The 27,915-nt window shown below is 53.8% G+C and overlaps 1 protein-coding gene across 1 annotated transcript; it reads left to right on the forward strand.

Moving 5' to 3' along the window:
- LOC137318093 (E3 ubiquitin-protein ligase ZFP91-like) lies at window positions 1–27,288 on the forward strand (the record flags this gene model as incomplete). Its single annotated transcript, XM_067981067.1, has 6 exons — window positions 1–78; window positions 3,052–3,108; window positions 20,018–20,096; window positions 23,277–23,391; window positions 24,380–24,479; window positions 25,777–27,288. Coding segments are annotated over 6 exons (748 nt in total), but the record flags the coding sequence as incomplete, so codon positions are not given.
- Window positions 27,289–27,915: the final 627 nt, after the last annotated feature.

Consider the following 27,915-nt stretch of genomic DNA (forward strand, 5'->3'; position numbering starts at 1 on the left):
TGGTTCGGACCGTGACAAGCGGCGGGGAAGATCTCGAAGGAACAGCCTGAAGAAACCGCCAGATGAACCTGTGGAAAGGTGGAGATTCCCTATTTCCCCATTCGTCTGTTGCACCGGTTCTTGGGATTAGCTGGAAAAGCACGGGGACTGTGGGAATCCTCAGTATTGGAGCTGGTAGGATCGGGGAGAGTGGAGTCAGAGCCAGAGTCAGTGATCGAAGAGCTGTCCAGGGAATGGACCCTCTGCCCCTCCCCACCTCTGCCTGCCTCCCCCCCGACCCCTCTTTGTCGCTATCATACAATGATACAGCACAGAAGGAGGCCATTCAGCCCGTCGTGGTTTGAATGTGCTAACCAATCAGTCCTATTCCCCTGCTCTTGCCCTGTAGCCCGGCAAATGTTTCCCCTTCCAGTATTTCTCCAATTCCCTTTTGAAAGTTATTATTGAATCTGCTCCCACCGCACTTTCAGGCGGTGAATTCCAGATCAGAACTCGCTGAGTAAAAAAACGTTTTTCCTCATGTCGCCTTTGGTTCTTTTGCCAATCACCTTAAATCCGTGTCCTCTGGTTCTTGACCCTTCCGCCAATGCGAACAGTTTCTCTCTATCTACTCTGTCTAAACCCTTCATGATTTTGAACACCTCGATCAAATCTCCTCGCAACCGTCTCTGTTCCAAGGAGAACAACCCCAGCTTCTCCATTCTATCCACGTAACTGAAGTCCCTCATCTCTGGAATCATTCCAGTAAATCTTCTCTGCACCCTCTCTAACGTCTCACATCTTTCCTAAAGTGCGGTGCCCAGAACTGGACACAATACTCCAGTGTTTTATAAAAGTTCATCATGACTTCCATACTTTTGTACTCTATGCCTCTATTTATAAAGCCGAGGAATCTGCATGCTTTTTTTAACCGCTTTCTCAACCTGCCCTGCCACCTTCAACGATTTGTGCATGCATACCCCGAGGCCTCTCTGTTCCTGTACCACTTTTAGAATTGTGCCCTCTGGTTTATATTGCCTCTCCTCATTCTTCCTACCAAAATGCATCATTCGCAGTTTTCTGAGTTAAATTCCATCTGCCACGTGTCCGCCCATTCCACCAGCCTGTCGATATCCTCTTGAAGTCTATCACTATCCTCCTCACTGTTCACTACCCTTCCAAGTTTTGTGTCATCTGCAAATTTTGAAATTGTGCCCTGCACACCCAAGTCCAAGTCATTAATATAGATCAAGAAAGGCAGCGATCCCAGTACCGACCCCTGGGGAACACCACTGTACACCTCCCTCCAGTCTGAAAAACAACCGTTCACCACTACTCTCTGCTTCCTGTCACTGAGCCAGTTTCGTATCCATGCTGCCACAGCCCTTTTTATTCCATGGGCTTCAACTTTGCCGACAAGCCTATTACGTGGCACTTTATCAAACGTCTTTTGAAAGTCCATATACACAACATCAACCCATTGCCCTCATCTACCGTCTGTTAGCTCATCAAAAAACACTATCGGGTTCGTTAAACATGATTTGCCTTTAACAAATCCGTGCTGGCTTTCCCTAATCAATCCACACTGTTCCAAGTGATTGTTAATTCTGTCCCGGATTATCGTTTCTAAAAGTTTCCCCACCACTGAGGTTAAACTGGCCTATAATTGCTGGGTTTATCCTTACACCCTTTTTTGAACAAGGGTGTAACATTAGCAATTCTCCAGTCCTCCGGCACCACCCCCGTATTTAAGGATGATTGGAAGATTATGGTCAGTAACTCTGCAATTTCCACCCTTCCCTCAGCAACCTAGGGTGTATCCCATCCGGACCGGGTGACTTATCTACTTTAAGTACAGCCAGCCTTTCAAGTACCTCCTCTTCATCAATTTTTAACCCATCCAGTATCTCAACTACCTCCTCTTTTAATGTGACTCTGGCAGCATCTTCTTCCTTGGTAAAGACAGATGCAAAGTCCTCATGGGCAGCCATGCCCTCTGCCTCCATGAGCAGATCTCCTTTTTGGTCCCTAATTGGCCCCACCCCTCCTCTCACTGCCTGTTCACTGTTTACAGCCTGTAGGAGACTTTTGGATTCCCTTTTATGTTGGCTGCCAGTCTATTCTCATACTCTCTCTTTGCCCCTCTTATTTCCTTTTTCACTTCCCCTCTGAACTTTCTATATTCAGCATGGTTCTCACTTGTGTTTTCAACCTGACATTTGTCATATGCCCCTTTTTCTGCTGCATCTTACTCTCTATGTCTTGTGTCATCCAGGGAGCTCTGGCTTTAGTTGCCCGACCTTTCTCCCTGGTGGGAATGTATCTACTGTGTACACAAATCAATTTGAAAGCCTCCCATTACTGTTTTGCCTCCCAATTTTTGATTCCAATCCGCCTGGGCAAGATCCCTTTTTAACTCCCTGAAATTTGCCCTCCTCCGGTTCAGCATTTTCACATGTGATTGCACCTTGTCCCTTTCCATAACTATTCGAAGCCGAATGAGATTATGAGCACTGCTCCCCCACTGAAACATACTCCACCTGCCCCACTTCATTCCCTGAATGAGATCCAGCACTGCTTCCTTCCTGGTTGGGCTGGAAACACACTGTTCCAGGAAGTTCTCTGGAACACATTTCAGGAATTCCTCCCCCTCTTTGCCTTTTGACACAGTTACTGTCCCAGTCGATATTGGGATAATTGAAGTCCCCCAGTATCACTACTCTATAGTTCTTGCATCTTTCTGTAATTTGCCTGCAAATTTGCGTCTCTATCTCCTTCCCACTATTTGCTGGCCTATAGTATACACCCAGTAGTGAAATGGCTCCTCTCTTGTTCCTTAATTCGAACCAAATAGATTCTGTCCATGACCCTCAACTGCATCATCCCTTTCCAGAGCTAGAATAGTTTCTGCAATCAATACTGCCCCCGCCCCCGTCCTATACGCTCTCCCTGCCCCAAACAAACTCCCCCCTACCCCAGACCACCGTCGCCTCACTCCCACCCCCGCCAGATTGGTGTCGATTAATCTTCACTTTCACCTAAATCCATTCCCTTTCTTCCCCGATCCTGTAGGAAAGCTCGGAAACATCGGGAGAAGCGAAATCCGAATGAGCGACCGCAGAAGATCAGGTGAGTCTGAGAGTTCGGGGGGCCGGGGGGCGGGGGAGATCCTGGGCAGAGAAACAGTGTGTACACTGGGGAATGGGGGGAGAGTCTGGACAGAGACACAGTGTGTACACTGGGGAATGGGGGGAGATCCTGGGCAGAGACACAGTGTGTACACTGGGGAATGGGGGGAGAGTCTGGACAGAGACACAGTGTGTACACTGGGGAATGGGGGAGATCCTGGGCAGAGACACAGTGTGTACACTGGGGAATGGGGGGAGAGTCTGGACAGAGACACAGTGTGTACACTGGGGAATGGGGGGAGATCCTGGGCAGAGACACAGTGTGTACACTGGGGAATGGGGGGAGAGTCTGGGCAGAGACACAGTGTGTGCACTGGGGAATGGGGGGAGAGTCTGGACAGAGACACAGTGTGTGCACTGGGGAATGGGGGAGAGTCTGGACAGAGACACAGTGTGTACACTGGGGAATGGGGGGAGAGTCTGGACAGAGACACAGTGTGTGCACTGGGGAATGGGGGGAGAGTCTGGACAGAGACACAGTGTACACTGGGGAATGGGGGAGATCCTGGGCAGAGACACAGTGTGTACACTGGGGAATGGGGGGAGAGTCTGGGCAGAGACACAGTGTGTACACTGGGGAATGGGGGGAGATCCTGGGCAGAAACACAGTGTGTACACTGGGGAATGGGGGGAGAGTCTGGACAGAGACACAGTGTGTGCACTGGGGAATGGGGGGAGAGTCTGGACAGAGAAACAGTGTGTACACTGGGGAATGGGGGAGAGTCTGGACGGAGAAACAGTGTGTACACTGGGGAATGGGGGGAGAGTCTGGGCAGAGACACAGTGTGTACACTGGGGAATGGGGGGAGATCCTGGGCAGAAACACAGTGTGTACACTGGGGAATGGGGGGAGAGTCTGGACAGAGACACAGTGTGTGCACTGGGGAATGGGGGGAGAGTCTGGACAGAGAAACAGTGTGTACACTGGGGAATGGGGGAGAGTCTGGGCAGAGAAACAGTGTGTACACTGGGGAATGGGGGGAGAGTCTGGGCAGAGACACAGTGTGTGCACTGGGGAATGGGGGGAGAGTCTGGACAGAGAAACAGTGTGTACACTGGGGAATGGGGGAGAGTCTGGACGGAGAAACAGTGTGTACACTGGGGAATGGGGGGAGAGTCTGGACAGAGACACAGTGTGTACACTGGGGAATGGGGGGAGAGTCTGGACAGAGACACAGTGTGTACACTGGGGAATGGGGGGAGAGTCTGGACAGAGACACAGTGTGTACACTGGGGAATGGGGGGAGAGTCTGGACAGAGAAACAGTGTGTACACTGGGGAATGGGGGGAGAGTCTGGACAGAGACACAGTGTGTACACTGGGGAATGGGGGGAGAGTCTGGACAGAGACACAGTGTGTACACTGGGGAATGGGGGGAGAGTCTGGGCAGAGAAACAGTGTGTACACTGGGGAATGGGGGAGAGTCTGGACAGAGACACAGTGTGTACACTGGGGAATGGAGAGAGATCCTGGGCAGAGAAACAGTGTGTACACTGGGGAATGGGGGGAGATCCTGGGCAGAGATACAGTGTGTACACTGGGGAATGGGGGAGAGAGTCTGGACAGAGACACAGTGTGTACACTGGGGAATGGGGGAGACTCTGGACAGAGACACAGTGTGTACACTGGGGAATGGGGGGAGAGTCTGGGCAGAGACACAGTGTACACTGGGGAATGGGGGGAGAGTCTGGACAGAGACACAGTGTGTACACTGGGGAATGGGGGGAGAGTCTGGACAGAGACACAGTGTGTACACTGGGGAATGGGGGAGAGTCTGGACAGAGACACAGTGTGCACACTGGGGAATGGGGGAGAGTCTGGACAGAGACACAGTGTGTACACTGGGGAATGGGGGGAGAGTCTGGACAGAGACACAGTGTGTACACTGGGGAATGGGGGGAGAGTCTGGGCAGAGAAACAGTGTGTACACTGGGGAATGGGGGGAGAGTCTGGACAGAGAAACAGTGTGTACACTGGGGAATGGGGGGAGAGTCTGGACAGAGAAACAGTGTGTACACTGGGGAATGGGGGGAGAGTCACAGAGTCATCGAGTTATACAGCACGGATGGAGGCCCTTCGGCCCATCGTGTCCGCGCCGGCCATCAAGCCCTGTCTACTCTAATCCCATATTCCAGCATTTGTTCCGTAGCCTTGTATGCTATGGCATTTCAAGTGCTCATCCAAATGCTTCTTGAATGTTGTGAGGGTTCCTGCCTCCACAACCCTTTCAGGCAGTGAGTTCCAGACTCCAACCACCCTCTGGGTGAAAAAGTTCTTTCTCAAATCCCCTCTAAACCTCCTGCCTTTTACCTTGAATCTATGTCCCCTTGTTATAGAACCCTCAACGAAGGGAAAAAGCTCCTTCGTATCCATCCTATCTGTGCCCCTCATAATTTTGTACACCTCAATCATGTCCCCCCTCAGCCTCCTCTGCTCCAAGGAAAACAAACCCAATCTTCCCAGTCTCTCTTCATAGCTGAAGCGCTCCAGCCCTGGTAACATCCTGGTGAATCTCCTCTGCACCCTCTCCAAAGCGATCACATCCTTCCTGTAGTGTGGCGACCAGAACTGCACACAGTACTCCAGCTGTGGCCTAACCAGTGTTTTATACAGCTCCATCATAACCTCCTTGCTCTTATATTCTATGCCTCGGCTAATAAAGGCAAGTATCCCATATGCCTTCTTTACCACCTTATCTACCTGTTCCGCCGCCTTCAGGGATCTGTGAACTTGCACACCAAGATCCCTCTGACCCTCTGTCTTGCCTAGGGTCTTCGCATTCATTGTGTATTCCCTTTCCTTGTTAGTCCCTCCAAAGTGCATCACCTCGCACTTTTCCAGGTTAAATTCCATTTGCCACTGTTCCGCCCATCTGACCAACCATCTATATCGTCCTGCAGACTGAGGCTATCCTCCTCGCTATTTACCACCCTACCAATTTTTGTATCATCAGCGAACTTACTGATCATACCTTTTACATTCATATCCAAGTCATTAATGTAGACCACAAACAGCAAGGGACCCAGCACCGATCCCTGTGGTACCCCACTGGCCACAGGCTTCCAGTCACAAAAACAACCTTCGACCATCACCCTCTGCCTTCTGCCACTAAGCCAGTTTTGTATCCAAAGTGCCAAGGCACCCTGGATTCCATGGGCTCGTACCTTCTTGACCAGTCTCCTGTGGGGGACTTTATCGAAGGCCTTACTGAAATCCATGTATACCACATCCACTGCGTTACCCTCATCCACACGCCTAGTCACTCCCTCAAAAAATTCAATCAAATTAGTCAGACATGATCTTCCCTTGACAAAGCCATGTTGACTATCCCTGATCAATCCTGATCAAGTGGAGACTAATTTTGTCCTTCAGAATTTTTTCCAATAATTTTCCTACCACTGATGTTAGGCTCACTGGCCTGCAGTTCCCCGGTTTTTCCCTACTCCCCTTCTTGAATAATGGTATTACATTAGCGGTTCTCCAGTCCTCTGGCACATCCCCTGTGGCCAGAGAGGTTCTGAATATATGTGTCAGAGCCCCCGCAATCTCCTCCTTTGCCTCACACAGTCGCCTGGGATACATTTCGTCCGGGCCTGGGGATTTATCCATTTTTAGGCCTGCTAAAACCGCCAATACCTCCTCCCGCTCGATGTTAATATGTTCGAGTATATCACAGTCCCCCTGCTGTATTTCTATGTCTACATCGTCCTTCTCCATAGTGAAAGCAGATGTAAAAAATTCATTTCGAACCCCTCCTACATCTGCCGGCTCCACACACAGATTGCCATTTTTGTCCCTAATGGGCCCTATTTTTTCCCGAGTCATCCTCTTACCCTTAATATACTTATAAAACATCTTAGGATTTTACTTTATTTTGCTCGCCAGTGTTATTTCATGGCCCCTCCTTGATCTCCTAATTTCTTTTTTAAGTATCCCCCTGCACTTTTTGTACTCCTCCAGGGCTTCCTCCGTCTTTAGCCTTTTGTATCTGCCAAAAGCCCTCCTTTTTTTCCTAATCCATTCTCGTATATCCCCTGTGCTCCAAGGTTCCCTGGAGTTCTTGGAACCACCCTTGACCTTTACGGGAACATGTCTGGACAGAGAAACAGTGTGTACACTGGGGAATGGGGGGAGAGTCTGGACAGAGAAACAGTGTGTACACTGGGGAATGGGGGGAGAGTCTGGACAGAGACACGGTGTGTACACTGGGGAATGGGGGGAGAGTCTGGACAGAGAAACAGTGTGTACACTGGGGAATGGGGGAGAGTCTGGGCAGAGACACTGTGTGTACACTGGGGAATGGGGGGAGAGTCTGGACAGAGACACAGTGTGTACACTGGGGAATGGGGGGAGAGTCTGGACAGAGAAACAGTGTGTACACTGGGGAATGGGGGAGAGTCTGGGCAGAGAAACAGTGTGTCCACTGGGGAATGGGGGGAGAGTCTGGACAGAGACACAGTGTGTACACTGGGGAATGGGGGGAGAGTCTGGACAGAGACACAGTGCACACTGGGGAATGGGGGGAGAGTCTGGACAGAGACACAGTGTGTACACTGGGGAATGGGGGAGAGTCTGGACAGAGAAACAGTGTGTACACTGGGGAATGGGGGGAGAGTCTGGACAGAGACACAGTGTGTGCACTGGGGAATGGGGGGAGAGTCTGGACAGAGACACAGTGTGTACACTGGGGAATGGGGGAGAGTCTGGACAGAGATACAGTGTGTACACTGGGGAATGGGGGAGAGTCTGGACAGAGAAACAGTGTGTACACTGGGGAATGGGGGGAGAGTCTGGACAGAGACACAGTGTGTGCACTGGGGAATGGGGGGAGAGTCTGGACAGAGAAACAGTGTGTACACTGGGGAATGGGGGAGAGTCTGGACAGAGACACAGTGTGTACACTGGGGAATGGGGGGAGAGTCTGGACAGAGAAACAGTGTGTACACTGGGGAATGGGAGAGAGTCTGGACAGAGACACAGTGTACACTGGGGAATGGGGGGAGAGTCTGGACAGAGAAACAGTGTGTCCACTGGGGAATGGGGGAGAGTCTGGACAGAGAAACAGTGTGTACACTGGGGAATGGGGGGAGAGTCTGGACAGAGACACAGTGTACACTGGGGAATGGGGGGAGAGTCTGGACAGAGAAACAGTGTGTACACTGGGGAATGGGGGGAGAGTCTGGGCAGAGAAACAGTGTGTACACTGGGGAATGGGGGGAGAGTCTGGACAGAGACACAGTGTGTACACTGGGGAATGGGGGAGAGTCTGGGCAGAGACACAGTGTGTACACTGGGGAATGGGGAGAGAGTCTGGGCAGAGACACAGTGTGTACACTGGGGAATGGGGGGAGAGTCTGGACAGAGACACAGTGTGTACACTGGGGAATGGGGGGAGAGTCTGGACGGAGACACAGTGTGTACACTGGGGAATGGGGGGAGAGTCTGGACAGAGACACAGTGTGTACACTGGGGAATGGGGGAGAGAGTCTGGACAGAGACACAGTGTGTACACTGGGGAATGGGGGAGAGTCTGGGCAGAGACACAGTGTGTACACTGGGGAATGAGGGGAGAGTCTGGGCAGAGAAACAGTGTGTACACTGGGGAATGGGGGGAGAGTCTGGGCAGAGAAACGGTGTGTACACTGGGGAATGGGGGAGAGAGTCTGGACAGAGACACAGTGTGTACACTGGGGAATGGGGGGAGAGTCTGGACAGAGACACAGTGTGTACACTGGGGAATGGGGGGAGAGTCTGGACAGAGACACAGTGTACACTGGGGAATGGGGGGAGAGTCTGGGCAGAGAAACAGTGTGTACACTGGGGAATGGGGGGAGAGTCTGGACAGAGACACAGTGTGTACACTGGGGAATGGGGGGAGAGTCTGGACAGAGACACAGTGTACACTGGGGAATGGGGGGAGAGTCTGGACAGAGAAACAGTGTGTACACTGGGGAATGGGGGGAGAGTCTGGGCAGAGAAACAGTGTGTACACTGGGGAATGGGGGGAGAGTCTGGACAGAGACACAGTGTGTACACTGGGGAATGGGGGGAGAGTCTGGGCAGAGACACAGTGTGTACACTGGGGAATGGGGGGAGAGTCTGGACAGAGACACAGTGTGTACACTGGGGAATGGGGGAGAGTCTGGGCAGAGAAACAGTGTGTCCACTGGGGAATGGGGGGAGAGTCTGGACAGAGACACGGTGTGTACACTGGGGAATGGGGGGAGAGTCTGGACAGAGACACAGTGTGTACACTGGGGAATGGGGGAGAGTCTGGACAGAGACACAGTGTGTACACTGGGGAATGGGGGAGAGTCTGGGCAGAGACACAGTGTGTACACTGGGGAATGGGGGTAGAGTCTGGGCAGAGACACAGTGTGTACACTGGGGAATGGGGGGAGAGTCTGGACAGAGACACAGTGTGTACACTGGGGAATGGGGGGAGAGTCTGGACAGAGACACAGTGTGTACACTGGGGAATGGGGGGAGAGTCTGGACAGAGAAACAGTGTGTACACTGGGGAATGGGGGGAGAGTCTGGACAGAGACACAGTGTGTACACTGGGGAATGGGGGAAGAGTCTGGGCAGAGAAACAGTGTGTCCACTGGGGAATGGGGGAGAGTCTGGACAGAGACACAGTGTGTACACTGGGGAATGGGGGGAGAGTCTGGACAGAGACACAGTGTGTACACTGGGGAATGGGGGGAGAGTCTGGACAGAGATACAGTGTGTACACTGGGGAATGGGGGGAGAGTCTGGACAGAGAAACAGTGTGTACACTGGGGAATGGGGGAGAGTCTGGACAGAGAAACAGTGTGTCCACTGGGGAATGGGGGGAGAGTCTGGACAGAGACACAGTGTGTACACTGGGGAATGGGGGGAGAGTCTGGGCAGAGACACAGTGTGTACACTGGGGAATGGGGGAGAGAGTCTGGACAGAGACACAGTGTGTACACTGGGGAATGGGGGGGAGAGTCTGGACAGAGAAACAGTGTGTACACTGGGGAATGGGGGAGAGAGTCTGGACAGAGAAACAGTGTGTACACTGGGGAATGGGGAGAGAGTCTGGACAGAGACACAGTGTGTACACTGGGGAATGGGGGAAGAGTTTGGACAGAGACACAGTGTGTACACTGGGGAATGGGGGGAGAGTCTGGGCAGAGAAACAGTGTGTACACTGGGGAATGGGGGGAGAGTCTGGACAGAGACACAGTGTGTACACTGGGGAATGGGGGGAGAGTCTGGACAGAGAAACAGTGTGTACACTGGGGAATGGGGGGAGAGTCTGGACAGAGACACAGTGTGTACACTGGGGAATGGGGGAAGAGTCTGGGCAGAGAAACAGTGTGTCCACTGGGGAATGGGGGAGAGTCTGGACAGAGACACAGTGTGTACACTGGGGAATGGGGGGAGAGTCTGGACAGAGAAACAGTGTGTACACTGGGGAATGGGGGGAGAGAGTCTGGACAGAGACACAGTGTGTACACTGGGGAATGGGGGGAGAGTCTGGACAGAGACACAGTGTGTACACTGGGGAATGGGGGAGAGTCTGGACAGAGACACAGTGTGTACACTGGGGAATGGGGGAGAGTCTGGACAGAGAAACAGTGTGTACACTGGGGAATGGGGGGAGAGTCTGGACAGAGACACAGTGTGTACACTGGGGAATGGGGGGAGAGTCTGGACAGAGACACAGTGTGTACACTGGGGAATGGGGGAGAGTCTGGACAGAGACACAGTGTGTACACTGGGGAATGGGGGGAGAGTCTGGGCAGAGACACAGTGTGTACACTGGGGAATGGGGAGAGAGTCTGGACAGAGACACAGTGTGCACACTGGGGAATGGGGGGAGAGTCTGGACAGAGACACAGTGTGTACACTGGGGAATGGGGGAGAGTCTGGACAGAGAAACAGTGTGTACACTGGGGAATGGGAGAGAGTCTGGACAGAGACACAGTGTGTACACTGGGGAATGGGGGAGAGTCTGGACAGAGACACAGTGTGTACACTGTGGAATGGGGCGAGAGTCTGGACAGAGGAACAGTGTGTACACTGGGGAATGGGGGGAGAGTCTGGGCAGAGACACAGTGTGTACACTGGGGAATGGGGGAGAGTCTGGACAGAGACACAGTGTGTACACTGGGGAATGGGGGAGAGTCTGGACAGAGACACAGTGTGTACACTGGGGAATGGGGGGAGAGTCTGGGCAGAGACACAGTGTGTACACTGGGGAATGGGGGAGAGTCTGGACAGAGACACAGTGTGTACACTGGGGAATGGGGGAGAGTCTGGACAGAGACACAGTGTACACTGGGGAATGGGGGGAGAGTCTGGACAGAGAAACAGTGTGTACACTGGGGAATGGGGGGAGAGTCAGGACAGAGACACTGTGTACACTGGGGAATGGGGGAGAGTCTGGACAGAGACACAGTGTGTACACTGGGGAATGGGGGAGAGTCTGGACAGAGAAACAGTGTGTACACTGGGGAATGGGGGGAGAGTCTGGACAGAGACACAGTGTGTACACTGGGGAATGGGGGGAGAGTCTGGACAGAGACACAGTGTGTACACTGGGGAATGGGGGGAGAGTCTGGACAGAGACACAGTGTGTACACTGGGGAATGGGGGAGAGTCTGGACAGAGACACAGTGTGTACACTGGGGAATGGGGGGAGAGTCTGGACAGAGACACAGTGTGTACACTGGGGAATGGGGGGAGAGTCTGGACAGAGACACAGTGTGTACACTGGGGAATGGGGGGAGAGTCTGGACAGAGACACAGTGTGTACACTGGGGAACGGGGGGAGAGTCTGGACAGAGACACAGTGTGTACACTGGGGAATGGGGGGAGAGTCTGGACAGAGACACAGTGTGTACACTGGGGAATGGGGGAGAGTCTGGACAGAGACACAGTGTGTACACTGGGGAATGGGGGAGAGTCTGGACAGAGAAACAGTGTGTACACTGGGGAATGGGGGGAGAGTCTGGACAGAGACACAGTGTGTACACTGGGGAATGGGGGGAGAGTCTGGACAGAGACACAGTGTGTACACTGGGGAATGGGGGAGAGTCTGGACAGAGACACAGTGTGTACACTGGGGAATGGGGGGAGAGTCTGGGCAGAGACACAGTGTGTACACTGGGGAATGGGGAGAGAGTCTGGACAGAGACACAGTGTGCACACTGGGGAATGGGGGGAGAGTCTGGACAGAGACACAGTGTGTACACTGGGGAATGGGGGAGAGTCTGGACAGAGAAACAGTGTGTACACTGGGGAATGGGAGAGAGTCTGGACAGAGACACAGTGTGTACACTGGGGAATGGGGGAGAGTCTGGACAGAGACACAGTGTGTACACTGGGGAATGGGGGAGAGTCTGGACAGAGAAACAGTGTGTACACTGGGGAATGGGGGGAGAGTCTGGACAGAGACACAGTGTGTACACTGGGGAATGGGGGAGAGTCTGGACAGAGAAACAGTGTGTACACTGGGGAATGGGGGCAGAGTCTGGACAGAGACACAGTGTGTACACTGGGGAATGGGGGAGAGTCTGGACAGAGACACAGTGTGTGCACTGGGGAATAGTGGAGAGTCTGGACAGAGAAACAGTGTGCACACTGGGGAATGGGGGAGAGAGTCTGGGCAGAGACAGTGTGTACACTGGGGAATGGGGGGAGAGTCTGGACAGAGACAGTGTGTACACTGGGGAATGGGGGGAGAGTCTGGACAGAGACACAGTGTGTACACTGGGGAATGGGGGGAGAGTCTGGACAGAGAAACAGTGTGTACACTGGGGAATGGGGGAGAGTCTGGACAGAGACACAGTGTGTACACTGGGGAATGGGAGAGAGTCTGGACAGAGACACAGTGTGTACACTGGGGATTGGGGGGAGAGTCTGGATAGAGACACAGTGTGTACACTGGGGATTGGGGGGAGAGTCTGGATAGAGACACAGTGTGTACACTGGGGATTGGGGGGAGAGTCTGGACAGAGACACAGTGTGTACACTGGGGAATGGGGGGAGAGTCTGGACAGAGATACAGTGTGTACACTGGGGAATGGGGGAGAGTCTGGACAGAGAAACAGTGTGTACACTGGGGAATGGGGGGAGATCCTGGGCAGAAACACAGTGTGTACACTGGGGAATGGGGGGAGAGTCTGGACAGAGAAACAGTGTGCACACTGGGGAATGGGGGGAGAGTCTGGACAGAGAAACAGTGTGTACACTGGGGAATGGGGGGAGAGTCTGGACAGAGACACAGTGTGTACACTGGGGAATGGGGGGAGAGTCTGGACAGAGACACAGTGTGTACACTGGGGAATGGGGGGAGAGTCTGGACAGAGACACAGTGTGTCCACTGGGGAATGGGGGGAGAGTCTGGACAGAGACACAGTGTGTACACTGGGGAATGGGGGGAGAGTCTGGACAGAGAAACAGTGTGTACACTGGGGAATGGGGGAGAGTCTGGACAGAGAAACAGTGTGTACACTGGGGAATGGGGGAGAGTCTGGACAGAGAAACAGTGTCTACACTGGGGAATGGGGGGAGAGTCTGGACAGAGAAACAGTGTGTACACTGGGGAATGGGGGAGAGTCTGGACAGAGAAACAGTGTGTACACTGGGGAATGGGGGGAGAGTCTGGACAGAGACACAGTGTGTACACTGGGGAATGGGGGAGAGTCTGGACAGAGAAACAGTGTGTACACTGGGGAATGGGGGGAGAGTCTGGACAGAGACACAGTGTGTACACTGGGGAATGGGGGAGAGTCTGGACAGAGACACAGTGTGTACACTGGGGAATGGGGGAGAGTCTGGACAGAGACACAGTGTGTACACTGGGGAATGGGGAGAGAGTCTGGACAGAGACACAGTGTGTACACTGGGGAATGGGGGGAGAGTCTGGACAGAGACACAGTGTGTACACTGGGGAATGGGAGGAGAGTCTGGACAGAGACACAGTGTGTACACTGGGGAATGGGGGGAGAGTCTGGACAGAGAAACAGTGTGTACACTGGGGAATGGGGGGAGAGTCTGGACAGAGACACAGTGTGTACACTGGGGAATGGGGGGAGAGTCTGGACAGAGAAACAGTGTGTACACTGGGGAATGGGGGGAGAGTCTGGGCAGAGACACAGTGTGTACACTGGGGAATGGGGGGAGAGTCTGGACAGAGACACAGTGTGTACACTGGGGAATGGGGGGAGAGTCTGGACAGAGACACAGTGTACACTGGGGAATGGGGGAGAGTCTGGACAGAGAAACAGTGTGTACACTGGGGAATGGGGGAGAGTCTGGACAGAGACACAGTGTGTACACTGGGGAATGGGGGGAGAGTCTGGACAGAGACACAGTGTGTACACTGGGGAATGGGGGCAGAGTCTGGACAGAGACACAGTGTACACTGGGGAATGGGGGAGAGTCTGGACAGAGAAACAGTGTGTACACTGGGGAATGGGGGAGAGTCTGGACAGAGACACAGTGTACACTGGGGAATGGGGGGAGAGTCTGGACAGAGAAACAGTGTGTACACTGGGGAATGGGGGTAGAGTCTGGACAGAGACACAGTGTGTACACTGGGGAATGGGGGAGAGTCTGGACAGAGGAACAGTGTGTACACTGGGGAATGGGGGAGAGTCTGGACAGAGACACAGTGTACACTGGGGAATGGGGGAGAGTCTGGACAGAGAAACAGTGTGTACACTGGGGAATGGGGGAGAGTCTGGACAGAGACACAGTGTACACTGGGGAATGGGGGGAGAGTCTGGACAGAGAAACAGTGTGTACACTGGGGAATGGGGGGAGAGTCTGGACAGAGACACAGTGTACACTGGGGAATGGGGGAGAGTCTGGACAGAGAAACAGTGTGTACACTGGGGAATGGGGGAGAGTCTGGGCAGAGGAACAGTGTGTACACTGGGGAATGGGGGAGAGTCTGGACAGAGACACAGTGTGTACACTGGGGAATGGGGGGAGTGTCTGGACAGAGACACAGTGTGTACACTGGGGAATGGGGGAGAGTCTGGACAGAGACACAGTGTACACTGGGGAATGGGGGGAGAGTCTGGACAGAGACACAGTGTGTACACTGGGGAATGGGGGAGAGTCTGGACAGAGACACAGTGTGTACACTGGGGAATGGGGGAGAGTCTGGACAGAGAAACAGTGTGTACACTGGGGAATGGGGGAGAGTCTGGACAGAGACACAGTGTGTACACTGGGGAATGGGGGGAGAGTCTGGGCAGAGACACAGTGTGTACACTGGGGAATGGGGGGAGAGTCTGGACAGAGACACAGTGTGTACACTGGGGAATGGGGGGAGAGTCTGGACAGAGACACAGTGTGTACACTGGGGAATGGGGGGAGAGTCTGGACAGAGACACGGTGTGTACACTGGGGAATGGGGGGAGAGTCTGGACAGAGACACAGTGTGTACACTGGGGAATGGGGGAGAGTCTGGACAGAGACACAGTGTGTACACTGGGGAATGGGGGAGAGTCTGGACAGAGACACAGTGTGTACACTGGGGAATGGGGGGAGAGTCTGGACAGAGACACAGTGTGCACACTGGGGAATGGGGGGAGAGTCTGGACAGAGACACAGTGTGTACACTGGGGAATGGGGGGAGAGTCTGGACAGAGACACAGTGTGTACACTGGGGAATGGGGGGAGAGTCTGGACAGAGACACAGTGTGTACACTGGGGAATGGGGGGAGAGTCTGGGCAGAGAAACAGTGTGTACACTGGGGAATGGGGGGAGAGTCTGGGCAGAGAAACAGTGTGTGCACTGGGGAATAGGGGTAGAGTCTGGACAGAGACACAGTGTGTACACTGGGGAATGGGGGGAGAGTCTGGACAGAGAAACAGTGTGTACACTGGGGAATGGGGGGAGAGTCTGGGCAGAGAAACAGTGTGTACACTGGGGAATGGGGGGAGAGTCTGGGCAGAGAAACAGTGTGTCCACTGGGGAATAGGGGTAGAGTCTGGACAGAGACACAGTGTGTACACTGGGGAATGGGGGGAGAGTCTGGGCAGAGAAACAGTGTGTCCACTGGGGAATGGCGGGAGAGTCTGGACAGAGAAACAGTGTGTACACTGGGGAATGGGGGGAGAGTCTGGGCAGAGAAACAGTGTGTACACTGGGGAATGGGGGGAGAGTCTGGGCAGAGAAACAGTGTGTACACTGGGGAATGGGGGGAGAGTCTGGGCAGAGACACAGTGTGTGCACTGGGGAATGGGGGGAGAGTCTGGACAGAGACACAGTGTGTACACTGGGGAATGGGGGGAGAGTCTGGACAGAGACACAGTGTGTACACTGGGGAATGGGGGGAGAGTCTGGACAGAGACACGGTGTGTACACTGGGGAATGGGGGGAGAGTCTGGACAGAGACACAGTGTGTACACTGGGGAATGGGGGAGAGTCTGGACAGAGACACAGTGTGTACACTGGGGAATGGGGGAGAGTCTGGACAGAGACACAGTGTGTACACTGGGGAATGGGGGGAGAGTCTGGACAGAGAAACAGTGTGTGCACTGGGGAATGGGGGAGAGTCTGGACAGAGACACAGTGTGTACACTGGGGAATGGGGGGAGAGTCTGGACAGAGAAACAGTGTGTACACTGGGGAATGGGGGGAGAGTCTGGGCAGAGAAACAGTGTGTACACTGGGGAATGGGGGGAGAGTCTGGGCAGAGAAACAGTGTGTCCACTGGGGAATGGGGGTAGAGTCTGGACAGAGACACAGTGTGTACACTGGGGAATGGGGGGAGAGTCTGGACAGAGAAACAGTGTGTCCACTGGGGAATGGCGGGAGAGTCTGGACAGAGAAACAGTGTGTACACTGGGGAATGGGGGGAGAGTCTGGACAGAGAAACAGTGTGTACACTGGGGAATGGGGGGAGAGTCTGGGCAGAGAAACAGTGTGTACACTGGGGAATGGGGGGAGAGTCTGGGCAGAGAAACAGTGTGTACACTGGGGAATGGGGGGAGAGTCTGGACAGAGAAACAGTGTGTACACTGGGGAATGGGGGGAGAGTCTGGACAGAGACACAGTGTGTACACTGGGGAATGGGGGGAGAGTCTGGACAGAGACACAGTGTGTACACTGGGGAATGGGGGGAGAGTCTGGACAGAGAAACAGTGTGTCCACTGGGGAATGGCGGGAGAGTCTGGACAGAGAAACAGTGTGTACACTGGGGAATGGGGGGAGAGTCTGGGCAGAGACACAGTGTGTACACTGGGGAATGGGGGGAGAGTCTGGGCAGAGACACAGTGTATACACTGGGGAATGGGGGGAGAGTCTGGACAGAGACACAGTGTGTGCACTGGGGAATGGGGGGAGAGTCTGGACAGAGACACAGTGTGTGCACTGGGGAATGGGGGGAGAGTCTGGACAGAGACACAGTGTGTACACTGGGGAATGGGGGGAGAGTCTGGACAGAGACACAGTGTGTACACTGGGGAATGGGGGAGAGTCTGGACAGAGACACAGTGTGTACACTGGGGAATGGGGGGAGAGTCTGGACAGAGACACAGTGTGTACACTGGGGAATGGGGGAGAGTCTGGACAGAGACACAGTGTGTACACTGGGGAATGGGGGGAGAGTCTGGACAGAGACACAGTGTGTACACTGGGGAATGGGGGGAGAGTCTGGGCAGAGACACAGTGTGTACACTGGGGAATGGGGGAGAGTCTGGACAGAGACACAGTGTGTACACTGGGGAATGGGGGAGAGTCTGGACAGAGACACAGTGTGTACACTGGGGAATGGGGGAGAGTCTGGACAGAGACACAGTGTGTACACTGGGGAATGGGGGGAGAGTCTGGACAGAGACACAGTGTGTACACTGGGGAATGGGGGGAGAGTCTGGGCAGAGACACAGTGTGTACACTGGGGAATGGGGGAGAGTCTGGACAGAGAAACAGTGTGTACACTGGGGAATGGGGGGAGAGTCTGGACAGAGAAACAGTGTGTACACTGGGGAATGGGGGGAGAGTCTGGACAGAGACACAGTGTGTACACTGGGGAATGGGGGAGAGTCTGGGCAGAGAAACAGTGTGTACACTGGGGAATGGGGGAGAGTCTGGGCAGAGACACAGTGTGTACACTGGGGAATGGGGGGAGAGTCTGGACAGAGACACAGTGTGTACACTGGGGAATGGGGGAGAGTCTGGGCAGAGAAACAGTGTGTACACTGGGGAATGGGGGGAGAGTCTGGACAGAGACACAGTGTGTACACTGGGGAATGGGGGGGAGAGTCTGGACAGAGACACAGTGTGTACACTGGGGAATGGGGGAGAGTCTGGACAGAGACACAGTGTGTACACTGGGGAATGGGGGGAGAGTCTGGACAGAGAAACAGTGTGTACACTGGGGAATGGGGGAGAGAGTCTGGACAGAGACACAGTGTGTGCACTGGGGAATGGGGGGAGAGTCTGGGCAGAGACACAGTGTGTACACTGGGGAATGGGGGGAGAGTCTGGGCAGAAACACAGTGTGTACACTGGGGAATGGGGGGAGATCCTGGGCAGAAACACAGTGTGTACACTGGGGAATGGGGGAAGAGTCTGGACAGAGACACAGTGTGTACACTGGGGAATGGGGGGAGAGTCTGGACAGAGACACAGTGTGTACACTGGGGAATGGGGGGAGAGTCTGGACAGAGACACAGTGTGTACACTGGGGAATGGGGGGAGAGTCTGGACAGAGGAACAGTGTGTACACTGGGGAATGGGGGGAGAGTCTGGACAGAGACACAGTGTGTACACTGGGGAATGGGGGGAGAGTCTGGGCAGAGAAACAGTGTGTACACTGGGGAATGGGGGGAGAGTCTGGACAGAGACACAGTGTGTACACTGGGGAATGGGGGAGAGTCTGGGCAGAGAAACAGTGTGTACACTGGGGAATGGGGGGAGAGTCTGGACAGAGACACAGTGTGTACACTGGGGAATGGGGGAGAGTCTGGACAGAGACACAGTGTGTACACTGGGGAATGGGGGAGAGTCTGGGCAGAGAAACAGTGTGTACACTGGGGAATGGGGGGAGAGTCTGGGCAGAGACACAGTGTGTACACTGGGGAATGGGGGGAGAGTCTGGACAGAGAAACAGTGTGTACACTGGGGAATGGGGGAGAGTCTGGACAGAGACACAGTGTGTGCACTGGGGAATGGGGGGAGAGTCTGGACAGAGAAACAGTGTGTACACTGGGGAATGGGGGGAGAGTCTGGACAGAGACACAGTGTGTACACTGGGGAATGGGGGAGAGTCTGGACAGAGACACAGTGTGTACACTGGGGAATGGGGGAGAGAGTCTGGACAGAGACACAGTGTGTACACTGGGGAATGGGGGGAGAGTCTGGACAGAGACACAGTGTGTACACTGGGGAATGGGGGGGAGAGTCTGGACAGAGAAACAGTGTGTACACTGGGGAATGGGGGGAGAGTCTGGACAGAGACACAGTGTGTACACTGGGGAATGGGGGAGAGTCTGGACAGAGACACAGTGTGTACACTGGGGAATGGGGGAGAGTCTGGACAGAGACACAGTGTGCACACTGGGGAATGGGGGGAGAGTCTGGACAGAGACACAGTGTGCACACTGGGGAATGGGGGGAGAGTCGTGTCTCTCCCCTCCCCCTCTTCCAAATATGGATGAATATCGAATCCCTGAACCTCTCAGCACAGGAGGAGGCCAATTGGCCCATTTTGCCTGTACCTGCTCTTTGATCAGGTATCCAATTCGCCCCACTGCCCTCCTCGTCCCCCCAGCTGAGTATCCTGTCTTTATTTTCAGCAGCTGTGTATTCACTCACTGTTCTTGCTTTCTGTCTCTCTGGTCATTGCCTGGGCCAGGAAGAAGTTACAGAAACAATACGTTCGCTGTGAATTTGACGGATGCGGGAAAATAGTCTCCAATCCACAGTATTTGAAGGTAAGAAATCTACTATTGTGTTCAGTATCTGTCCTGGGAGAGTTTGGGATGGTGTCGAGGGAGCTTTACTCTGCATCTAACCCTGTACCTGAACATAAGAACATAAGAAATAGGAGCAGGAGTAGGCCAATCGGCCCCTCGAGCCTGCTTCGCCATTCAATAAGATCGTGGCTGATCTGATCCTAACCTCAAATCTAAATTCATGTCCAATTTCCTGCCCGCTCCCTGTAACCCCTAATTCCCTTTACTTCTAGGAAACTGTCTATTTCTGTTTTAAATTTATTACCTGCCCTGGGAGTGTTTGATGGGACAGTGTAGAGGGAGCTTTACTCTGTATCTAACCCTGTACCTGCCCTGGGAGTGTTTGATGGGACAGTGTAGAGGGAGCTTTACTCTGTATCTAACCCTGTACCTGCCCTGGGAGTGTTTGATGGGACAGTGTAGAGGGAGCTTTACTCTGTATCTCACCCTGTACCTGCCCTGGGAGTGTTTGATGGGACAGTGTAGAGGGAGCTTTACTCTGTATCTAACCCTGTACCTGCCCTGGGAGTGTTTGATGGGACAGTGCAGAGGGAGCTTTACTCTGTATCTAACCCTGTACCTGCCCTGGGAGTGTTTGATGGGACAGTGTAGAGGGAGCTTTACTCTGTATCTAACCCTGTACCTGACCCTGGGAGTGTTTGATGGGACAGTGTAGAGGGAGCTTTACTCTGTATCTAACCCTGTACCTGACCCTGGGAGTGTTTGATGGGACAGTGTCGAGGGAGCTTTACTCTGTATCTAACCCTGTACCTGCCCTGGGAGTGTTTGATGGGACAGTGTAGAGGGAGCTTTACTCTGTATCTAACCCCAGCCTGTTCAGCCTTTCCTGATCAGGATGATACCAGAACTGAGAGGATATACTTGTGAACCTTTCTTGCACCTTCTCCAGTGCCTCGACATCTTTTTTATAAAATGGAGACCAGGACCACTAGTGTGGTCTAACCCAGGTTAACATAACTTCTCTGCTTTTCAATTCTGTTCTTCCCAAAATGAACTCCAGTGCTTGGTTTGCCTTTTTTTATGGCATTATTAACCTGCGTCACTAGTTTTTAATGATTTGTGTATCTGTGCCCCCAGATCCCTCTGCTCCTCTACCTCATTTAGACTCTTATTCTCCAAGCAGTGTGTGGCCTCCTTATTCTTCCTATCAAAATGCACCTCCTCTCACTTATCTATATTGAAATTCATTTGCCAATTACACGCCCGTTCTGCACGTTTATTCATGTCCTCTTGTATTTTGACTCATTCTTCCTTTATATTAACTCCACCCCCCAATTTGATGTGATTCTGATCCCCGAGTCCAAATCATGAATGTAAATGGTGAACAACAGTGGCCCCAGCACTGATCATCAGGAGTGGGGTAAATACTAGAGTCCATTATAAAAGATGTGATAACAGAACACTGGAGGGCATTAACTGGATTGGATGTAACTAGCAGAATAGATAGGGGAGAACCAGTGGATGTGGTGTACTTGGATTTTCAGAAGGCTTTTGATAAGGTCCCACACAAGAGGTTAGTGTGCAAAATTAAAACACATGGGATTGGGGGGAATATCCTGGCATGGATTGAGAATTGGTTGACAGACAGGAAATAGAGAGTAGGAATAAACAGGTCTTTTTCCGGGTGGCAGGCAGTGACTAGTGGGGTACCGCAGGGATCAGTGCTTGGGCCCCAGCTATTCACAATATATATCAATGATTTGGATGAGGGAACTAAATGTAACATTTCCAAGTTTGCAGACGACACAAAGCTGGGGTGGAATGTGAGCTGTGAGGAGGATGCAAAGAGGCTCCAATGTGATTTAGACAAGTTGGGTGAGTGGGCAAGAACATGGCAGATGCAGTATAATGTGGATAAATGTGAGGTTATCCACTTTGGTTGTGAAAACAGAAAGGCAGATTATTATCTGAAAGGTGATAGATTGGGAAAAGTGAGGTGCAACGAGACCTGGGTGTCCTTGTACACCAGTCGCTGATGTGGAGATGCCGGTGATGGACTGGGGTGGACAAATGTAAGGAACTTTACAACACCAGGTTATGGTCCAAACTGTTGGACTATAACCTGGTGTTGTAAGATTCCTTACATTTGACCAGTCGCTGAAAGCGAGCATTCAGGTGCAGCAAGCAGTTCGGAAGGCGAATGGTATGTTGGCCTTCATTGCAAGAGGATTTGAGTACAGGAACAGGGATGTCTTACTGCAGTTATACAGGGCCTTGGTGAGACCACATCTGGAGTATTGTGTGCAGTTTTGGTCTCCTTATCTGAGGAAGGATGTCCTTGCCATGGAGGGAGTGCAACGAAGGTTCACCAGACTGATTCCAGGGATGGCAGGACTGACGTATGAGGAGAGATTGGGTCGACTCGGCCTATATTCACTCGAGTTTAGAAGAATGAGAGGTGATCTCATCGACACATATAAAATTCTAACAGGACGAGACAGACTCGATGCAGGGAGGATGTTCCCGATGACCGGGGAGTCCAGAACCAGGGGTCACAGTCTCAGGATACGGGGTATGCCATTTAGAACCGAGATGAGGAGAAATGTCTTCACTCAGAGGGTGGTGAACCTGTGGAATTCTCTACCACAGAAGGCAGTGGAGGCCAAGTCATTCGATGTATTCAAGAAGGAGATCGATATATTTCTTAATGCTAAAGGGATCAAGGGATATGTGGAAAAAGCGGGAACAGGGTACTGAGTTAGACGATCAGCCATGATCATTTTGAATGGCGGAGCAGGCCCGAAGGGCCGAATGGCCGACTCCTGCTCCTATTTTCCACGTTTCTATGATCCCTGTGGAACACTACTTCCCACATTTTGACAGTCTGAGTCGCTGCTCTTAACCGTTACTGCTCTGTAACCAGCTTGCTATCCGTTCTGCTACCTGTCCCTTGACTCCACATGCTGACCTTAGTCATGACACGACCATGCAGTTCCTTTATCGAATTGCCTCTGCTGTCTCTCGCTCCCGCTCGCCTGCCGCCCACACGCTCTCCCTCCCTCCCTCTCCCTCCCTCCCTCCCTCCCTCTCTGACCCTCCACGCCCGCCCACCCACCCACCCACCCTCTCTCACCCACCCTCTCTCACCCACCCTCTCTCACCCACCCTCTCTCACCTTGCTCTGTTTTCTTATTGCAGCGTCACATCAAGTACCAGCACATACTGCAGAGAAGCTTTGCCTGTTCCTACCCGACCTGTGGACGCATCTTCCGGTTCAAAACACAGATGGAAGAGCACGAGAAGTTACACAGCGGTAAGTGGGGCTCGGCCAGTCCGTGGGGAAACCCCCCCAGCCTTTGTCAATCTCCCACTGCTGTCACACTCCATCACGTGGCTCGTCGCTGGAGATCACTCCCATCGTCACCGTTACGCCCACCTCTCTGGAGAATTGTAGCCCAGTCCTGGCTTGGTACCACCTCTCCTCCTGCTCTTAATAGTGGCCGTCGAGTCTTTTGTGTCCTCCTGAAAGACGGCCCCCTCCCCGGCAGGGCGGCGCTCCCTCGGAGCTGCCCCTCCCCGGCAGGGCGGCGCTCCCTCGGAGCTGCCCCTCCCCGGCAGGGCGGCGCTCCCTCTGAGCTGCCCCTCCCCGGCAGGGCGGCGCTCCCTCGGAGCTGCCCCTCCCCGGCAGGGCGGCGCTCCCTCGGAGCTGCCCCTCCCCGGCAGGGCGGCGCTCCCTCGGAGCTGCCCCTCCCCGGCAGGGCGGCGCTCCCCCGGAGCTGCCCCTCCCCGGCAGGGCGGCGCTCCCCCGGAGCTGCCCCTCCCCGGCAGGGCGGCGCTCCCCCGGAGCTGCCCCTCCCCGGCAGGGCGGCGCTCCCCCGGAGCTGCCCCTCCCCGGCAGGGCGGCGCTCCCCCGGAGCTGCCCCTCCCCGGCAGGGCGGCGCTCCCCCGGAGCTGCCCCTCCCCGGCAGGGCGGCGCTCCCCCGGAGCTGCCCCTCCCCGGCAGGGCGGCGCTCCCTCGGAGCTGCCCCTGGAGTGTCGGCCTGGACTGTGTACTCGAGGTCGGAGTGCTGCCCAGTGAGCCAGGCTGACCCTTCCCACACCAGCTGCTGATCAGCACGGTGACCTGAAGTAGCCGCTTTCTGTTGCCATGAGGAGGAGGGGCTGCACCGTTTAAAGCTTCAGTCTTAAACGAGCAGCTCATCCCCACTCCCGTCCCACCTCGGTCCCACTCTGTCCCAACCTGCAGGTACATCAGGAGTCTCCTGCCTTCCTCGGACATTCACACTGGGCTTTGTTTCCAGACCAGCGGAATTATATCTGTGAATACTGCGGCAGAGCTTTCAAGACTGACAAGAACCTGGTGGTACACAGACGCATTCATACTGGAGAGAAACCATTGCAGTGAGTATCGGGGGGAATTCTGATCTGCTCCGCCTCCGCCTCCCTCCCCCTCTCCCTCTGTTTTCTAATCTCACTCCTGAAAGGTCTGGCTCTAATTTTTAGACTGTGCCCCGACTCCGAGAATCCCCAACGAGCGGAAATAGTTTCTCTCTATCCACCCTATCCGTTCCCCTTAATAGCTTATAAACTTCAATCAGATCACCCCTTAACCTTCGAAACTCCAGAGAATACAACCCCAATTTGTGTCATCTCTCCTCGTAACTTAACCCTTGAAGTCCGGGTATCATTCTAGTAAACCTACGCTGCACTCCCTCCAAGGCCAATATGTCCTTCCAAAGGTGCGGTGCCCAGAACTGCTCACAGTACTCCAGGTGCGGTCTAACCAGGGTTTTGTATAGCTGCAGCATAACTTCTGCCCCCTTGTACTCCAGTCCTTTAGATATAAAGGCCAGCATTCCATTAGCCTTATTGATTATTTTCTGCACCTGTTCATGACACTTCAATGATCGATGTACCTGAACCCCTCAGTCCCTTTGGACATCCACTGTTTTTAACTTTTTACCATTTAGAAAGTACCCTGTTCTATCCTTTTTTGATCCAAAGTGGATGACCTCACATTTGCCACAGTTTTGCCCATTCACCGAATCTATCAATATCGCTTTGTAATTTTATGCTTTCATCTCTCGCTCTCTCCCTCTCCCTCTCTCCTCCTCCTTCCCCCCCCCGCCCCCCGTGTTTCTGACTCTCTCCCTCTCCCCCTCTCTCCCTGTGTTTCTGACTCTCCCCCTCTGACCCTCTCTCCCTGTGTCTCTGACCCTCTCTCCCTGTGTCTCTGACCCTCTCTCCCTGTGTCTCTGACCCTCTCTCCCTGTGTCTCTGACCCTCTCTCCCTGTGTCTCTGACCCTCTCTCCCTGTGTCTCTGACCCTCTCTCCCTGTGTCTCTGACCCTCTCTCCCTGTGTCTCTGACCCTCTCTCCCTGTGTCTCTGACCCTCTCTCCCTGTGTCTCTGACCCTCTCTCCCTGTGTCTCTGACCCTCTCTCCCCCCCGTGTCTCTGACCCTCTCTCCCCCCCGTGTCTCTGACCCTCTCTCCCCCCCGTGTCTCTGACTCTTTCCCCCTCCCCCTCTCTCCCTGTGTTTCTGACCCTCTCCCTCTCCCCCTCCCCCTCTCTCCCTGTGTTTCTGACCCTCTCCCTCTCCCCCTCCCCCTCTCTCCCTGTGTTTCTGACTCTTTCCCTCTCCCCCTCCCCCTCTCTCCCTGTGTTTCTGACTCTCTTTTTCTCTCCCCCTCTCTAGGTGTGAGATCTGTGGATTTACCTGTAGACAGAAAGCCTCATTGAACTGGCACATGAAGAAACACGATGCCGAGTCCGGCTATCAGTTCTCCTGCGAGATCTGTGGGAAGAGGTTTGAGAAAAAGGACAATGTGTCAGCTCACAAGAGCAAGAGCCACCCGGAGACGCTGGTCTCTGTCAACAATCTGGAGGCTCTGGAGGCAAGTGGAGCTTTTGGGGTCTGTTCCAGCTTCAGCGAGAGTGTGTACTTTATGGCATCGTGTCATCTGCCTGGCGAGGGTGGATTGGAGGGCACCAGCCTGGCAGCCGAGGAGACTTAACGCTGCTTACATGACACAGATCGCACACCAGGCATTCAACGGCGGCCTGAGGCAGAAGAGAGAAAGGCCATCTAGGACTGGCTGTCCCAAGGGTCCCCGCATCTCTGACCGAGGGTCCCCCTCATCTCCGACCAGCTGTCCCGAGGGTCCCCGCATCTCCGACCGAGGGTCCCCCTCATCACCGACCGGCTGTCCCGAGGGTCCCCCTCATCTCCGACCAGCTGTCCCAAGGGACCCCGCATCTCCGACCAAGGGTCCTCCTCATCTCCGACCGGCTGTCCCGAGGGTCCCCCTCATCTCCGACCGAGGGTCCCCCGCGTCCCCGACCGGCTGGGGTGAGGGGGGCTGGAGGAGCCCGTGGTTGGGGGAGGGGCCCAGTTCCTGGTGGACATTCACAGCTGAATCCGGCCTCGCCCTCCCCCTCCCCTCTGGATCTCCCCTCCTCCCCTCTTCTCCCCTCCTCCCCTCTGCATCTCCTCTCCCCTCCCCTCTGCATCTCCTCTCCCCCTACCTATCCAATGAGTAATGCAACGGAGCCACTCTGTCAGGAAAGGCCCAGGCTCGGTCTCTGGCCTGGATTGGGTGAGGGCTCGAGAATTGTCCTCGGGACCCTGGGGCGGGGGGAAGGGGGGGGTGGAGAGAAGGGGCTCTCTAACTACAGACTGGGGTGGGGGGGGGGCGGAGGGTTGGGTTCCGCTGGTCCTGACTTGAGCTGTGAGCTCTTGTGTTTCTGAGCAGAATATTCAGTGAAACTGTGAAAGTTGCCCCACTTCCAGTTACCTGAATGTTCGACTGGGTCTGACTCCATGGAGAATCTCACACAACAGGACACGATAGCAGAATCTCCCAGTGATTCATCCTCTCTACCCCGCCTCTCCCCTGTCTCCCTCTCGGCCCCCCTCGCCCCCCTCCCCCCTCCCCTCAGCTCCCCTCCCCTTCCCCCTTATCTTTTCTATTGCCAGATTCTTTGAATAAAAATGAGAAGAATGTAGTTTGTTTTTGAAGATTTTGGTCCTATTTTCAGGATTTGTAAATAGTGACAGTTACCGGCAATTGTACAGTCAGTAATGATGCCTGAATCCCACAGTACTAGGTGCTGCTTCATGGACGGGCACTGTCAGCTTCTTGTAATTGTATTACCGTACTAAAATATTATATCACAATAAAATCTTCGTCATATCCCTTCCTGCTAATTACACGTGTTTGCTCATTCAAGTTCCTAACTGTCTTCACCCTCGGGGGACCTGTGATCAAGTCCAGCCCCAGCCGGAGGTCGTGAAAGTCTCGTCTCTCTGCTAGCTGTAAGGACCCATGATTGGTCCAGAAATTGCTTAAAAATGGACAGAGAGCTGAGCAACGCTCCCTGCTGGTGGTGAAATCGAGGACCAGGTTCTGGCCTTCGCACGTGCGCAGTCAAATGAGGAAATCCGCAACTGGCTCCTCCCGGTTCACGAGTAATCTGATATCGCAGGCTGGAAACAAGAGACCAGCGTCAACTTGCTCATCTGCCCAGCGAGAAAGTAACTGGTCTCACTACAAAACATGATGTGGAGATGCCGGTGATGGACTGGGGTGGACAAATGTCAGAAGTCTAACAACACCAGGTTATAGTCCAACAGCTTTATTGGAATCACAAGCTTTCGGAGCTTTCCTCCTTCGTCAGGTGAGTGTAGGATTCCGTAAATGCACAGCATATATAGTCAGAGACCAATGCCTGGTGATTACAGATAATCTTTCCATCTGCTCGTTATCACACCTTGGCATAGATATAATCAAAGGAGTGGATGGTGTTCAGACAGCGAAACATTACATCCCAGACT

The sequence above is a fragment of the Heptranchias perlo genome, unplaced genomic scaffold (genome assembly GCF_035084215.1).
Source record: "Heptranchias perlo isolate sHepPer1 unplaced genomic scaffold, sHepPer1.hap1 HAP1_SCAFFOLD_65, whole genome shotgun sequence".
NCBI classification, from domain to species: Eukaryota; Metazoa; Chordata; class Chondrichthyes; order Hexanchiformes; family Hexanchidae; genus Heptranchias; species Heptranchias perlo.